The sequence below is a fragment of the Oncorhynchus mykiss genome, chromosome 7, assembly GCF_057628025.1.
Source record: "Oncorhynchus mykiss isolate SJ-2025 chromosome 7, ASM5762802v1, whole genome shotgun sequence".
Classification (NCBI taxonomy): Eukaryota; Metazoa; Chordata; class Actinopteri; order Salmoniformes; family Salmonidae; genus Oncorhynchus; species Oncorhynchus mykiss.
Window position 1 is genome coordinate 11,211,890 of NC_143028.1, and position 14,695 is coordinate 11,226,584.

The 14,695-nt window shown below is 44.5% G+C and overlaps 2 protein-coding genes across 4 annotated transcripts; both read right to left on the minus strand.

Annotated features, from left to right (window-relative positions):
- Positions 1-122: 122 nt before the first annotated feature.
- Positions 123-3,265, minus strand: LOC110528918 (sperm microtubule associated protein 2-like). Of its 2 annotated transcripts, none has more exons than XM_036982769.2 (8): positions 2,287-3,265; positions 1,591-1,663; positions 1,459-1,520; positions 1,269-1,335; positions 1,039-1,165; positions 769-925; positions 376-575; positions 123-293 (listed from the first exon to the last, which is right to left on the minus strand). In XM_036982769.2, exons 2-8 carry the CDS (start codon positions 1,650-1,652, stop codon positions 252-254), a joined length of 717 nt encoding a protein of 238 aa, XP_036838664.1. In that variant the 5' UTR covers positions 1,653-1,663; positions 2,287-3,265; the 3' UTR covers positions 123-251. The 2 variants fall into 2 exon arrangements, with proteins under 2 accessions (XP_036838664.1, XP_021466778.1); XM_021611103.3 differs by having other exon boundaries at positions 1,591-1,666; positions 2,287-3,264.
- Positions 3,266-3,521: 256 nt separating this feature from the next.
- Positions 3,522-9,472, minus strand: LOC110528880 (SH2 domain-containing adapter protein F). Of its 2 annotated transcripts, none has more exons than XM_021611050.3 (9): positions 9,076-9,472; positions 8,051-8,297; positions 7,767-7,868; positions 7,356-7,608; positions 7,069-7,232; positions 6,889-6,994; positions 6,376-6,547; positions 6,139-6,258; positions 3,522-4,804 (listed from the first exon to the last, which is right to left on the minus strand). In XM_021611050.3, exons 2-9 carry the CDS (start codon positions 8,291-8,293, stop codon positions 4,618-4,620), a joined length of 1,347 nt encoding a protein of 448 aa, XP_021466725.2. In that variant the 5' UTR covers positions 8,294-8,297; positions 9,076-9,472; the 3' UTR covers positions 3,522-4,617. The 2 variants fall into 2 exon arrangements, with proteins under 2 accessions (XP_021466725.2, XP_021466726.2); XM_021611051.3 differs by having other exon boundaries at positions 8,105-8,297; positions 9,076-9,469.
- Positions 9,473-14,695: the final 5,223 nt, after the last annotated feature.

Here is a 14,695-nt window from a genome sequence, read left to right on the forward strand (position 1 = left end):
AAAAGTCACTTCAGTTCAGTTGAATGATCAGCCCGCTGTTGAACGTCACAGCACTAAACAATCCACCTTCTAAAGCCAGCGGCCCCGTTGGACCAGAACAAAGACCCAGCAACATGCCTCAATGAGATCATAGAGGGTCTTTATTATGGAGCCGTGGTGATCAGGGACATAGACATGCTGTACAGGAGACAGAGTATCTGAAGAAGAGGCGGCTGGAGGTACTGTAGAGGTGTGAGATGAGATGCATTCGTCTATTTGCCCTTGCATTTCCGCGGCAGGGGCAGACAAAGCTCCTGTAATAAACAAACAGACAAACTAATGACATTTTTATAAAATTATTTAAATGAATGAGTAAATGAGAGAAACACAGCTCACCTGTAGGCGCGGCGAGGCGCTAGCGGAGCGTGCAGCTAGGGTAACCGTGTACGGGTTGTAGCCTTGGAACAGCGCCTTCCGCTGGTTGGGCTGTGAAAGGACCTGCACCCTCTCACTGGCTACTGCCTTCCTCACTGGCCCCGGCACTGGCCAGATGACTGGACGGTCCTGGGAATACTGGGGGTGGTCAGACTTAGGGACTGGGAGAGGGGAGGTGGGAGGAGGAAGGAGACGGAGAGAGTAATGGAAAAAGAGAGAGTGTGCGCGAGACAGGTAGAGTAGCGACAATTTTCAGGCTAAAAATGAACACCACATTTACTTTGCAATGTAGTTGGATGGCCGTTATTAAACGTTACTGTCTGAGGTAAATACGAGGTATCCTAAGGGTCTTACTGGCGAGGAGCTGTAGTCGGGAGGAGGTTGCAGCTGGGTGGGGGGGTGCCAGTGAGGTCTTGGATGAATGGGGCGAATAGAGACCCTGCCTCCGCTTGGGACAGGCCAACTGGCAGACCCTAGGACTGGCTACTGCAGTCTGCACTGCTCTGCTCAGCTAGAGAGAGAGAGACACATACAAAGAGAGGAAACAAGAGAGATAGCTAGATATAGAGAGACACAGATAGAGAGGGTTATACATTGAGGTGTGTGTGTGTGTGTAGTGCTCACGGAGGCCAGTAGGGGGCGGTCAGATACCCAGCCTGCGGTGGGGAGGCGGGGCAAAGCCAGAGAACACACTCTATTGGATGGATAGGCACTCAGAGCTGCTACACTGACCTCCCATTGGGGAGATGATCTGGAGAGGGAGGAGGAGAGTCATCAATAGTCATCATAGACATCATGCATTATACACATCATTAACATACTGTACAACATTATGACACAATATGAAGTCGCACCTGCTCTGTTCGAACCCAGAATTAAGCTGCTTCCTGCCACACAGCTGGGACCAGTGGGGCGTCAACTCTACAACAAAAACAGTAACATTAAAAAGGTCATTATAAAGTCAATTATCCACAACACAAACATCATAGAGACAGAAAGAGAGTGAAAATGGATAGGGACAGAAAGAGAGTGGGGTGATCTTACCAAACGTGGTGGGGGAGCCATTTCTTTCAGGTGGGAGTTCATCTAGCCAGTAGACTGACCGTCTGGAAGGAAAATAATCAGTCAGTCTGTCAGTGTGCGTGTGCGTGTGTGTTTGTGTTTGTGTGGCAGTACCGGTCAGGGAATCGGAGCAGGTTGGGTTTGGGCTGAGCGAGTTGCACCATCCGGGTAGTCATGGATACGCGAGCTGCTGAAGCATAACAAAAAGATGACTGTTTATTGCACAGGAGGTTGGTGGCACCTTAATTGGGGACGACGGGCTCGTGTTATTGGCTGGAGAGGAATTGGTGGAATGGTATCAAATACATCAAACACATGGTTTCCACGTGTAAGATGCCATTCCATTAACTCCTTTCCAGCCATTATTATGTGCCTTTCTCCCCTCAGCAGCCTCCACTGGTTTATTGTACTTTCCTTTAAATGTCTCTGAACACAGTGCACACACACCTTTTCTTCAATGGGAGACAAGTACAAAGTCAAAGGGGTGACAATAACACCTCATTATGAAATGGAAATAGCCTAACAATGGCATAAACATGACATAAGAGCTGTCATGACCACTAGTAAGAAAATATTTTCAACTTTCTCTCAAATATGCTGTCAACTATGCACTGGATGCCAAGTTGCCACCGACTTTATTTATTACTTCAGTAGGAATAATTCACCTTGAACAATGATAACATAGGCTAGTGAGTCAGTTCATGAGTACACTGTATTAACCAGATATGTTTTTAATAAAGTAAACGCAATATCCACGATTAGCAGCCTAAAATATTTGCACACATCACGTTATTTTATCACGTCGCCTACCTGTCGCTGCCTCGCGATCAACTTGGGGTGTGTTCGTAAATTCGCTCTGGAGTGCCAGAGTGCGCTCTGTGCGTTCGTAAATTTAGAAAAATGTCAGATTGTCCGTTCGTAAATTCAGAGCGCACAGTTGACGCTCTGGCCGAGGAGCAGGGTTGATCCGAGCGTTCTGACCACACAACGGCAGTCGAGGACCCAAGATAACTGGCTAAAGTTGGCTTGCTTGCTACTTCCAGACATAAATGAGAGAACACCTCACTCTGACCATTTTACTTGCCCAAGCAGAGCAGGCTAGGCTCATGTCATCTTAGAGTTGGCGGACTGTAACTGTGTTGCTGGCAACAATTTAATAACGTTTTTTGCCGACATTTCCTGATACGTGTAGTATTCAACAGGTGTTGTGCGTTCATACATTCATTAGCTAGTTATTCTGCGCTCTGATACACTCAGACTAGAGTGCACTGAAATCTAAGTAGGGGTGCGTTTGTAAATGCACTCTGGCTATCTACTCCAATTTCAGAGAACTCTCGTTTGTGCCAGAGCACTGAATAACCGATGAATTTACGAACGCGCAACGCCCATTGAATATTACTGGTTGGTAGACGATGGCAAAAAAAATGATGAAATTGTTGCCAGCAGCAGTTCGTCACAAACGCTCTAGATAACATCTAAAAAGCCTAATCTGCTCATGTGTCTGGAAGTAGCTAGCAATCTAGCCAATTTCAGCCTGTTAGTAGTCAAGCACCCAATCTAGCCACCTTTAGCCAGTTAGCTTGGGTGCTTGACTGCTAGCCAAAGCGTCCAGTGTGCGCTCTGAACGCTCCGAGAGCGAAACAAATTTATGAATGCCCAGAACGCAGTCTGAGCGCACACTGGCACTCCAGATTGAATTTACAACCACACCCTAAATAGCCAGTCAAAGTGAATTTACGAACGCACCCTTGATGTTTATCCTTGTTTGCGCTGATACTGACCCCTGGTGGTTGCTATGGTGACACCGGAATCTATATCATCGGTCATGTCACTCACTGTGACGTGAAACGCGTTCATAATGAGGACGTCATTGAACGCACATGCGGGTATTGTTTCGATTTCTCTTGCAATTCCAATTTAAACACTAGCATACCAATTAGAACGAAGCAATTATATTAGTATGGACAATGGAAAGTAGGAAATATATTTATCTGAACAACCCTTATCCCTTCCCTCTACCTGTGTATATGGGGTTAGACTTAAGGTTTTTTAAAACAAAATCACACTTTATTTTCATAGAACACAAGAAAACCTTACAAACAGCACCACAGTAACAAACCTACCTATTATTCTTTAGCTTTCATGATCAAAGTCCAAAAAACATTCACACTTTAACACTACACTGAGTGCACAAAACATTAGGAACACCTGCTCTTCCCATTACATTCCGACTAGGCGAACGCTATGATCCCTTATTGATGTCATCTGTGTCTATGAAGTGGAGGAGACAGGTTAAAGGATGATTTTTTAAGCCTTGAGACAATTGAGAGATGGATTGTGTATATGTGCCATTCAGAGGGTGAATGGGCAAGACAAAATATTTAAAACGCCTTTGAACAGGATATGGTAGTAGGCACTCCGATTTGAGTCTGTCAAGAACTGCAACACTGCTGTTTTTTTACACTCAACAGTTTGTGTGTATCAAGAATGGTCCACCACTCAAAGGACATCCAACTTGGGGAAGTGTGGGAAGCATTGGAGTCAACATGGGCCAGTATCCCTGTGGAGCGCTTTCAACACCTTGTAGTCCATGCCCCGGGGAACTGAGGCTGTACAGAGGGCAAAAGGGGGTGCAACTCAATATCAGGAAGGTGTTCCTAATAGTTTGTACACTCGGTATAATACCAGCATTCATACATATAAGTACTGAAATAGCTTTCAAGCACACATTTCTATAATAGCTTTCCACTATAGCGATGTAGCGTTCTACTGTATAGCACTATTGGATGAAACTCCCACCCTGGTACAGCTAGCTAATCAATGTGCCAGACAGATGATCAATAACACTATTGACATACAGTAACCTGCTCTGTTACAGCATTTGCCTTTGGCCATATACAGTTTAACCATTGTGGTTTCTACCAGAACCATGTTGACGCTCTAAGAAAAACATCACACAGTTCCACAGCAGCCATGTTAGCATCTCCGCAGACGACAGCACCTTCTGTAATAGTATCACATATAGCCGTGTCCCACTCTATTGCCTACATAGTGCACTACTTTTGATCAGAGTGCACTAAAGTAGTGCACTACGTAGGGATTAGGGTGCCAGTTGGGGTGCTGATAATGAGTGGAGAAGGGTCAGAGGGTCTGTACTATGACAGGGTAGAGCAGAGACAGGTGTTCAGCTCCTCTGATAGGTAGTTTGTGCATGGTGTAGTAGTGGATGACCTCTGGTACAGAGGAGAATGGAGGACTGTTCTCTCCCAGGACATAACGACTCTCTGAACTCAGAGTGAACTTCATATGCATGAAGCCCTGACAACTCCTGAAAGAGAGAGGAGAGAGAAAAAGAGAGCAGCGTTACAAGAGCACCTCCCAGCTGCCCACTGCACTGAGGCTAGGTAACACGGTCACCACTGATAAATCCACGATAATTGACAATTTCAATAAGCACCACTGCTCTAGTCGGCTGGCCCTCGCTACATATTCGTCGCCTGGCTCCAGGTCATCTAAGTCTATGCTAGGTAAAGCTCCGCCTTATCTCAGTTCACTGGTCACGATAACAACACCCACCCGTAGCACACGTTCCAGCAGGTATATCTCACTGATCATCCCCAAAGCCAACACCTCAAGTTGGACTTTGATTTCCCTCACCAACTATCTGAGCAGCTAACCGATCGCTGCAGCTGTACATAGTCCATCTGTAAATAGCCCACCCAATCTACCTACCTCATCCCCATACTGTTTTTGTTTTATTGACTTTTCTGCTCTACTTGCACATCATCTGCTCATTTATCACTCCAGTGTTAATCTGCTAAATTGTAATTATTCGCTACTATGGCCTATTTATTGCCTACCTCCACATGCCTTTTGCACACACTGTATATAGACTTTCTTTTTTCTACTGTGTTATTGACTTGTTTATTGTTTACTCCATGTGTAACTCTGCGTTGTTGTCTGTGTCACACTGCTTTGCTTTATCTTTGGCCAGGTCGCAGTTGCAAATGAGAACTTGTTCTCAACTAGCCTACCTGGTTAAATAAAGGTGGAAAAAAAACCTTAACACCTTATTAGGGCCTAGATAAATATGGAAAACACATTTACGATGATGTGATTGGCATAATGTAGAACATCAGGAAGGCTTCCTGAGTGGTCCAGTGGTCTAAGGCACTAGAGATCCTGGGTCAAATCCAGGCTCTGTCGCAGCCGGCCACACCCGGACCCATGGGGTGGCGCACAATTGGCCCAGCATCGTCCGTTTTAGGGGAGGGTTTGGCCGGCAGGGATGTCCTTGTCCCATCACGCATTAGCGACTCCTGTGGCGGGCCAGGCGACTCCTGTGGCGGGCCAGGCGACTCCTGTGGCGGGCCAGGCGCAATGCAAGCTGACATGGTCGCCAGGTGTTTCCTCCGACACATTGGTGCGGCTGGCTTCCGAGTTAAGCGGGCGTTGTGTCAAGAAGCAGTGCGGCTGGGTTGTGTTGTGTTGTGTTTCGGGGGACGCACGGCTCTCGATCTTCGCCTCTCCCGAGTCAGTACGGGAGTTGCAGCGATGGGACAAGACTAACTACCAATTGGATACCACAAAATTGTGGAGAAAAACCACCTAACAAAAAAAATAACACCAGGAGAATGAGAGAGGGAGAGTGTGTAAAGGTACCTGAGGGAGAGAGAGTAGTCTTGTGGGCAAGTCTGGCTCTTCCTCACCAGGTAGGAACTCTCTTTGCACAACGTCAGTAGAGTTTCTGCCTCCGCACGACTCACAGCACCGTGGTACCACCTGCAAGAGGGACATATTACCGTGTGACGCATAGCAAGGGACACAAAATTGTGACACACGGCCAGGGGGAGCTTCTTAAATTATACTGAGAGTCAGCGGTTGAGGGGAGGAACTTACACCTGTCTCTCCAGGGGCAGGCAGGGGTCCACTCTCTCACCCAGGATAGGGGGGGTGTCACCAGGCCTCCGAAGGTTGGCTGCGCCCCCTGGGGCTGTGGGGCTGGTCCTGGGTAGTTTGGCCTGGTCTGACTGGCCTAACGACTTCTCCCACTCCGCCCCCTCAAACTTCACTACAAATGGAGAGTTTTATTAGCCAACTACTTAAATAGCTGGGCAACAGGTAGTCTAGCGGTTAAGAGATTTGAGCCAGTTACCGAAAGGTCGCTGGTTCGAATCCCGGCGCAGACTAGGTGAAAAATGTGCCCTTGAGCAAGGCACTGAACTCTGATTGCTCCTGTAAATCGCTCTGGATAAGAGCGTCGGTTAAATGGCTAAAATGTAAAACTGCAGCATATACTGAGTGCCTCCTACACATGAATAGATCATAGCACTGGTCTACTTGCTAGAACTTTAGAGATTATGTATTTAGAGCCCAACAATTCAGTGATGCTTTCCTCTATTAGATATCTACCTGCTAGAGCTTTGGAGATGTTGTCCTTCTTCCATTCCCAGGGCTGGTCGTACTCCTCTGCTGGTCTCTCATCGTCCTGGGGCAGCCTGCTCTCTCTGACCTCTCTCTGGAAGAGGAGGAGGAGAGGATGTAGGAGGATGATGAAATCAAAACAGAGAAGAAGAAGAAGAAGATTGTTACCGGTTCGTCCCTGAGGAACTCTCTCCCCTGCTGCGGTGGCGCTTCCCGGTGGCGATGTCGAGTCCTCTCATCGTAGGGGTCATCATAGAGTTGATCTCCGATCCCAACCACAACCCTTCCACTGCCCACTCCTGGTCGGCCCCGCTCTGGGCCCTGCTGGAGCTCTACACACACAATCAATTAATTAACTGTGAGTCTATGCATCTCAGTAGTATGTCAGTCATTTTAGACAGCCAGGCGTGAAGTCCAATGTGTGGGTGTGTAGGCAACAGCTAAAAGTAACCAACCTGTGATGACCCTCTGGGCTTCAAAGGGTTCCATGTAGCTGCTGCTGTCCCCTGGACGGAGACTGAGACCTAGGATAGGGTTAGGGCTGAAAGCTACCAGGGTAGGACTGATGATGGGGCTGAGGCCCAAGGAAAGGTGTGGGCTAGGATTAGGCTCCCAATCTGCTCTAAGCCGTGGAACTGGTCTGGCATCAAACGGGTCCGAGTAGACAGTGTCGGAGTCCCCTACTGCTGCAGGAGCAGAGGGAAGCACCTGAAGAGAGTGATGGAGGGCGGGTGGGATAGTGAGAAAAAAGGGTAAAAAAAATATTTAAAAAATAAAGAGTCAGCCATAAATGAGGAGAATCATGTGGATACAAAGAACATGAAAGAGGGAGATCAACAATAAAAACAACAACTGTCATGCCATACCGGTTCCTGGTGGATGGTGACGGGACTCAGGGGGATCTTACTGCGACTGAACTCCTGAGAATTCACCTTGATCAGCCTGTGTTTGGGAGACACCACCTTCACCTGGAATACATTATAACAACCTTTAAAGACCTGTAATAACATGGTCATAACACCTGTAAAGCCATGTGTTTGATACTGTTAAATCCACCCCATTCCAGCAATTACATTGAGCCAGTCCTCCTATATCTCTGCCAACCAGCCTCCTCTGCTGTAATAACAGCAGAATATATAACATTTCCCACCTCTGCATCGTTGGGAAGGACAGAAGCGAAGGCAGGAAATGCATGCAGGCTTACTGTCCCTCTGCAGCCACCGTAGCAGCCATTTTGTGGTTTCTCTGCGCTCTGGTAGGGGTCTTCAAAGTCCAGGTCTTTCTGGGCTCTGTAGGCCCTCAGGATCTCACTCTCTGTGTAGTCAGGACGCGAAAGCTGGGGGGCGTCACGACGGCTGCCGAAGTTCAGGTAGTCCTTTAACCACTTTGCCATGGGTCTGAGGGAAGGAGAATAAATCAGAATATTACATTGTATCTAACTAACACTGTCAATACTTCCAATAATGTGCTTACCGTGACAATGGAATCAGTAAAAACAACACACACGGGCATTCAGTGGATGCTCATCAGACTGGGTGTGAGAGGGAATAATACACTGGGTCTGGCAGTCAGTCATTGGACAATGCAAGTGATCAGGGTAGGTCAGACAATTTATCTAAGAGGAATATTAACGTTCTAATGTAACGAATTACATAACTTGCTTGGTATGGGGGCAGTGGACATGAAAGGAGGAAAGACTGGCATGATAGACCTGAGCAGGAAAAACTCTGGGCCCTAGTTGTTTAAAGGCTCATATATATAACATATTGAGCAAAATAAAGGACTCTTTCAATCACACTAGCTACCTTTGTATCCTTTGCTTTGTGACAGGAGGATCGGAGCTAGATAAAGCTAGGTAGCTGAACTGGAATGTATTCATCAAACTAACGTTTGAGAGAGTAGTAACTGTTTGTTATCTGTTTAGATATAGTACTGTATTTCCATATTATTATATTTACAATTGGCTATATTTCGTTTGAATCTGGAAAGCGACTGACAAGCTACTCAGTCATGGATTTAACGTTACCTACTACGAATGTTTGGCTAGCTATAATAAGCTGATGTTAGCTAGCTAGCTAACGTTAGTCATGTTTGGTGCAACATTGAAGACATAACGTTAACTAGCTAACGTTAGCTATGCAGCTTATATTTGCATAATATAAAAACGATACTTACGTTTTGATGGAAATCGGGGCCGTCAGCCAATTACGTATTTAATTGTGTGTCCACCCCCCATGAATTCACAGAAATGTAATTGTAGCTAGCTAACGTTAGCTTGTTAACTTCCCTCGGCTTGAGCTGAAGAAAACAAGTTTGCCTGCCACCAACGTAAATTAACTACACTACGTCAGTTTAAAACAAAGATTAAATGCATTTTGTAGAATATTATTTCACTTAGCAAGCTAGCTAGCTAGTTGGCTAACGTTACAATTTCTATCTAGCTAACTAATTAGACTATTTTAGTCCGAAATGGTTATCTCACTGAGCTATAATAAAAAGGGTTAGCTAGCTACAAGAAAGTATTATTCGGTGGGGTTTAACGGAGGTTGGCATCCAATATTAATGGCCCATTACCGCCACCAAATGGACTGGAGTATAAATCCATTATACTTCGTAATACAAAAAAAGTATTGCCAACCAACCCTTCACTCATTAAAAAAAGCCACCACTCCATTCCACTATTTTGAACCTATCTGATCCTATACCAGGCAGAGGGTCTGGGAGGACGGGACACCATTCAACACACCCTCTTCTGCTTTAAAATCTTGTAAACCCAAGTACTTCTCTGCAGCTGCCACCACAACACCTATTTTCTGTGATTTTACATTCTATTCCTGCAGGACAGTTGACAGCAATAGCAATAAACACTAAAAAGCCAACCTTACTGAAGCACACTGCATTCGTAGGCCTATCACTCTCTACTGGCAAAATTCTACAACTCACCTGGAGCCTCTTAGGATCCCTTACCCTTGACACATCTTCCCCTACTTTCTTTACTGTCTCAGCATATGACACCATCTGTACAACTCTGATCATGGCAACTTCAACCTGCATCTGGCACTGGACACTTCTGATCCCCAGTAACATGAGCACCCCTACAGTTAGCCCAATATTGGACTAAAGGAGCCTAACGTTACTCATTAGTCCAAGAACCTTACATGTTCTGTTTAATTGGTGAATTGGCTCTGGAAGCCAAAACAGACAAATACTCCATCTAAATGTGAATCGATTCTCAATTGCAGTATTGTTCTAGAAACATAAATACTTCTACTTTCATATCACATCAAAATAATATCACAAATGCAAAATATACACTTACCACCACTGTTTTACCAGTTAGATTAGATTATTTTTTTGTCACATGCACAGAGTCACATTTGTAATTGCAGGGTACAGTGAAATGCTCACTTTTGTGTCTAAATATACAGACGAGGCATACAAAGATATGTTATGCAGATCACATTTACAGTGCCTTGCGAAAGTATTCGGCCCCGTTGAACTTTGCGACCTTTTGCCACATTTCAGGCTTCAAACATAAAGATATAAAACTGTATTTTTTTGTGAAGAATCAACAACAAGTGGGACACAATCATGAAGTGGAACAACATTTATTGGATATTTCTAACTTTTTTAACAAATCAAAAACTGAAAAATTGGGCGTGCAAAATTATTCAGCCCCCTTAAGTTAATACTTTGTAGCGCCACCTTTTGCTGCGATTACAGCTGTAAGTCGCTTGGGGTATGTCTCTATCAGTTTTGCACATCGAGAGACTGACATTTTTTTTCCCATTCCTCCTTGCAAAACAGCTCGAGCTCAGTGAGGTTGGATGGAGAGCATTTGTGAACAGCAGTTTTCAGTTCTTTCCACAGATTCTCGATTGGATTCAGGTCTGGACTTTGACTTGGCCATTCTAACACCTGGATATGTTTATTTTTGAACCATTCCATTGTAGATTTTGCTTTATGTTTTGGATCATTGTCTTGTTGGAAGACAAATCTCCGTCCCAGTCTCAGGTCTTTTGCAGACTCCATCAGGTTTTCTTCCAGAATGGTCCTGTATTTGGCTCCATCCATCTTCCCATCAATTTTAACCATCTTCCCTGTCCCTGCTGAAGAAAAGCAGGCCCAAACCATGTTGCTGCCACCACCATATTTGACAGTGGGGATGGTGTGTTGCTTTTACGCCAAACATAACGTTTTGCATTGTTGCCAAAAAGTTCAATTTTGGTTTCATCTGACAAGAGCACCTTCTTCCACGTTTGGTGTCTCCCAGGTGGCTTGTGGCAAACTTTAACCAACACTTTTTATGGATATCTTTAAGAAATGGCTTTCTTCTTGCCACTCTTCCATAAAGGCCAGATTTGTGCAATATACGACTGATTGCTGTCCTATGGACAGAGTCTCCCACCTCAGCTGTAGATCTCTGCAGTTCATCCAGAGTGATCATGGGCCTCTTGGCTGCATCTCTGATCAGTCTTCTCCTTGCATGAGCTGAAAGTTTAGAGGGACGGCCAGGTCTTGGTAGATTTGCAGTGGTCTGATACTCCTTCCATTTCAATATTATCGCTTGCACAGTGCTCCTTGGGATGTTTAAAGCTTGGGAAATCTTTTTGTATCCAAATCCGGCTTTAAACTTCTTCACAACAGTATCTCGGACCTGCCTGGTGTGTTCCTTGTTCTTCATGATGCTCTCTGCGCTTTTAACGGACCTCTGAGACTATCACAGTGCAGGTGCATTTATACGGAGACTTGATTACACACAGGTGGATTGTATTTATCATCATTAGTCATTTAGGTCAACATTGGATCATTCAGAGATCCTCACTGAACTTCTGGAGAGAGTTTGCTGCACTGAAAGTAAAGGGGCTGAATAATTTTGCACGCCCAATTTTTCAGTTTTTGATTTGTTAAAAAAGTTTGAAATATCCAATAAATGTCGTTCCACTTCATGATTGTGTCCCACTTGTTGTTGATTCTTCACAAAAAAATACAGTTTTATATCTTTATGTTTGAAGCCTGAAATGTGGCAAAAGGTCGCAAAGTTCAAGGGGGCCGAATACTTTCGCAAGGCACTGTACCCTCCTCCTCCATTACTTCTTCAAATATCCCATAGGCCTCTACATTATGGACAAGGTATGTATATGAAAAGCATTATCAAAAGTTTTTATTTAGCATATTCTTATAGCCTACATATTCTTACCTCTTTGTTGGGTGATATCCATTGAATTGTGTCCATTTTCTGTTTTAGAAAGATTTGCACAAATATGAAAAGATAGATGGTATCATGATAAAACAATATCAATTTAGATCATACAAGGGACAGACTTTACCTAAAAATGTAGGAAATCTTTAAGAATTCTCAGTTATGTACCTGTCTTTTCAAATCGAAATGTTTCAGTTGGGCAGTTAGGTTCCTGCAATAACCCCCACCAACTAAGGCGGTTCCACCATGAACCCGACCTCCTATGGGGTTCTTGGAAGAACCTATTGGGGGCCATTTTGAGTTCCAAGAACCCTAAGGTTCTTCTAAGAACTTTGAGGATCTTAAAAGAACCCTTGTTGAACCCCTCATTTTTAGAGTGTAGGCCGTATTTGTACTGTTTAACCATACAATTGTCCCCGGTCACCTTGCTGTGTTTAAAAGCAGTATCTTTAACACAGTTGCAGCTGACAGTAATTTTCAGTGAACACACATTTGTGGCGTCTGTCTTCTGTTGACACACAGGTGTTCGGAGACACAAATAGCTAATTAGCACAGGTAGTCCACTCTGTCATATGTTTGTTTTCCGTAAACAAGAGCTGTAACATGGAAATATGGCCATGTGGGAATCTTAACCCTAGCACTATAAAGTTGTATCAATTAAAACTCTTGTTTTTTATATGAAAGAAAAGGTCCTTATGCTTCTAAAACCATACACGTGTTAATGTTCAGACCGAGCTTTGTAGTTCTTAACAAAACTCCCCCCTACAGAAGACTCCTTTGTCTAATGACTCTTATGTGTAATGGAACTGATAGTCATGACCAAGGGCTACCCTACAGTTAACACATACTGCTTTAATGATGCTACCAAGTCATTTGTCCCATGCCCTCCTGCACACTTCTCACATATAGGAATCTCCCTTCTACACTGCCGCAACATGACCATAAGCTCGGCACCTGAAACACCGTAGTGGGTTCGGCACAAAAGCTCTTACGGGATAACTGATATAGCCTAACATGATTTTGTCAGGAAACGACTCAGAATGAAAACTCAAAAGGACAGACAGTGACTCTTCTGTTTCACCATGCTCGCCACCGGGTCTGCGTTGCACCAAATGGCAGGCATCACAGACACCGGGAATCATCTATTTCAGTTGCTCCACCTCCACCCTTACCCCAGTAATCACCCCTTTCAACGGCACCCTGTTTCTGAGAGCAAAGCAAGTAACAGGTCTTGTCCTCAGCTCCGTCTGGGTGGAAGAAACACAAGTCTACTTCAGGTTACCTTCACTGATTCAACCCAATTCCATTTTCACCCAACCAGAAACCACATATGGGTCAGCCAAAAGGCAGGGGTCCACTTTCTCCAAAAATGTCACTCCTACTGGATCTGAATCATCTTTATCATGACAATCAGTGTGAGGCAAGGGCTCGGAGATCTTCACCACATAGTGACATCTGAGCGAATCTGAGAATGAATGGCCAACATTCCCAAAAAAATGTACTGACAAAAAAACAAAAACTTTGGCTTATATTTATACTATTTAACGCAGGCTGTCTTTGAATGTTTTGGCAAAATGTATATATTTTATTCTATTCACTTTAAAAAAGTGTTTTTTTATAGCAATAAACAAAAACTCCACCTACAGGGCAACATGCCACCCTACCACACTGGCAGATGGTAATGTTGATCAGGCATCGAGTGTCATCTTTCATTCCAAACGCATTAGTAGCCAGCAATACATTTGAACCGCCCTAACCACATCCGTTTCAACAGAGCCACGACACTATGCAAGCGTGTCACAATGAATGTGCAGGCAGAGTTGACATGCTGTACAGCATTGGAGACGGGGGCCAAATCTCCTTTTCCATGCCTGATGAGGTGGAAGAGAACACCTGAATGTTCTAGTTCCCACAGGACAAGTGGGGAGTATGACTGTGTGAGAGAGCAGTTTTGTTGTTGTTGCCATTGTTACAATCACTTGATTGTTGAGTCAAGTACACACCAGTGCCTGTTCAGTAGCCAATTTAGTGTGATAACTTCAATCAAGGAGCATTTTAGGAAAAGTTATCTGCTTCTGACACATTGATTTCATGTTCTAAAAACTTACAAAAGCGGCCTACTACAGCTGAGAATTGAGGTCTTTGGGGAAAGTCGTGTGTAGATGAAATCATCAAGTAAACTATATTATTTGTGGCAGGTAGCCTAGTGGTTAGAGCATTTTTTTTTTTTTTTTTTTTTACCTTTATTTAACCAGGCAAGTCAGTTAAGAACAAATTCTTATTTTCAATGACGGCCTGGGAACAGTGGGTTAACTGCCTGTTCAGGGGCAGAACGACAGATTTGTACCATGTCAGCTCGGGGGTTTGAACTCGCAACCTTCCGGTTACTAGTCCAACGCTCTAACCACTAGGCTACCCTGCCGCCCCGCATTGGGCCAGTAACCGAAAGGTTGCTAGATTGAATCCCAATTGACAAGGTACAAATCTGTCGTTCTGCCCCCTGAACAGGCAGTTTAACCCACTGTTCCTAGGCCGTCATTGTAATTAAGAATTTGTTCTTAACTGACATGCCTAGTTAAATAAAAGGTTAAA

What these genes read in the sequence shown, in the direction of transcription:
- LOC110528918 (XM_036982769.2), bottom strand. Translation starts at nt 1,652, where the DNA reads ATGACTACCCGGATGGTGCAACTCGCTCAGCCCAAACCCAACCTGCTC. An exon ending in CCGACTACAGCTCCTCGCCA is followed by an intron (nt 576 to 768) that starts GTAAGACCCTTA and finishes CCCCTCTCCCAG; the next exon opens with TCCCTAAGTCTGACCACCCC. An exon ending in GCGCCTCGCCGCGCCTACAG is followed by an intron (nt 294 to 375) that starts GTGAGCTGTGTT and finishes TGTTTATTACAG; the next exon opens with GAGCTTTGTCTGCCCCTGCC.
- LOC110528880 (XM_021611050.3), bottom strand. Translation starts at nt 8,293, where the DNA reads ATGGCAAAGTGGTTAAAGGACTACCTGAACTTCGGCAGCCGTCGTGAC. An exon ending in TCCTTCCCAACGATGCAGAG is followed by an intron (nt 7,869 to 8,050) that starts GTGGGAAATGTT and finishes AATGTATTCCAG; the next exon opens with GTGAAGGTGGTGTCTCCCAA. An exon ending in CATCTCCAAAGCTCTAGCAG is followed by an intron (nt 6,548 to 6,888) that starts GTAGATATCTAA and finishes CTCCATTTGTAG; the next exon opens with TGAAGTTTGAGGGGGCGGAG.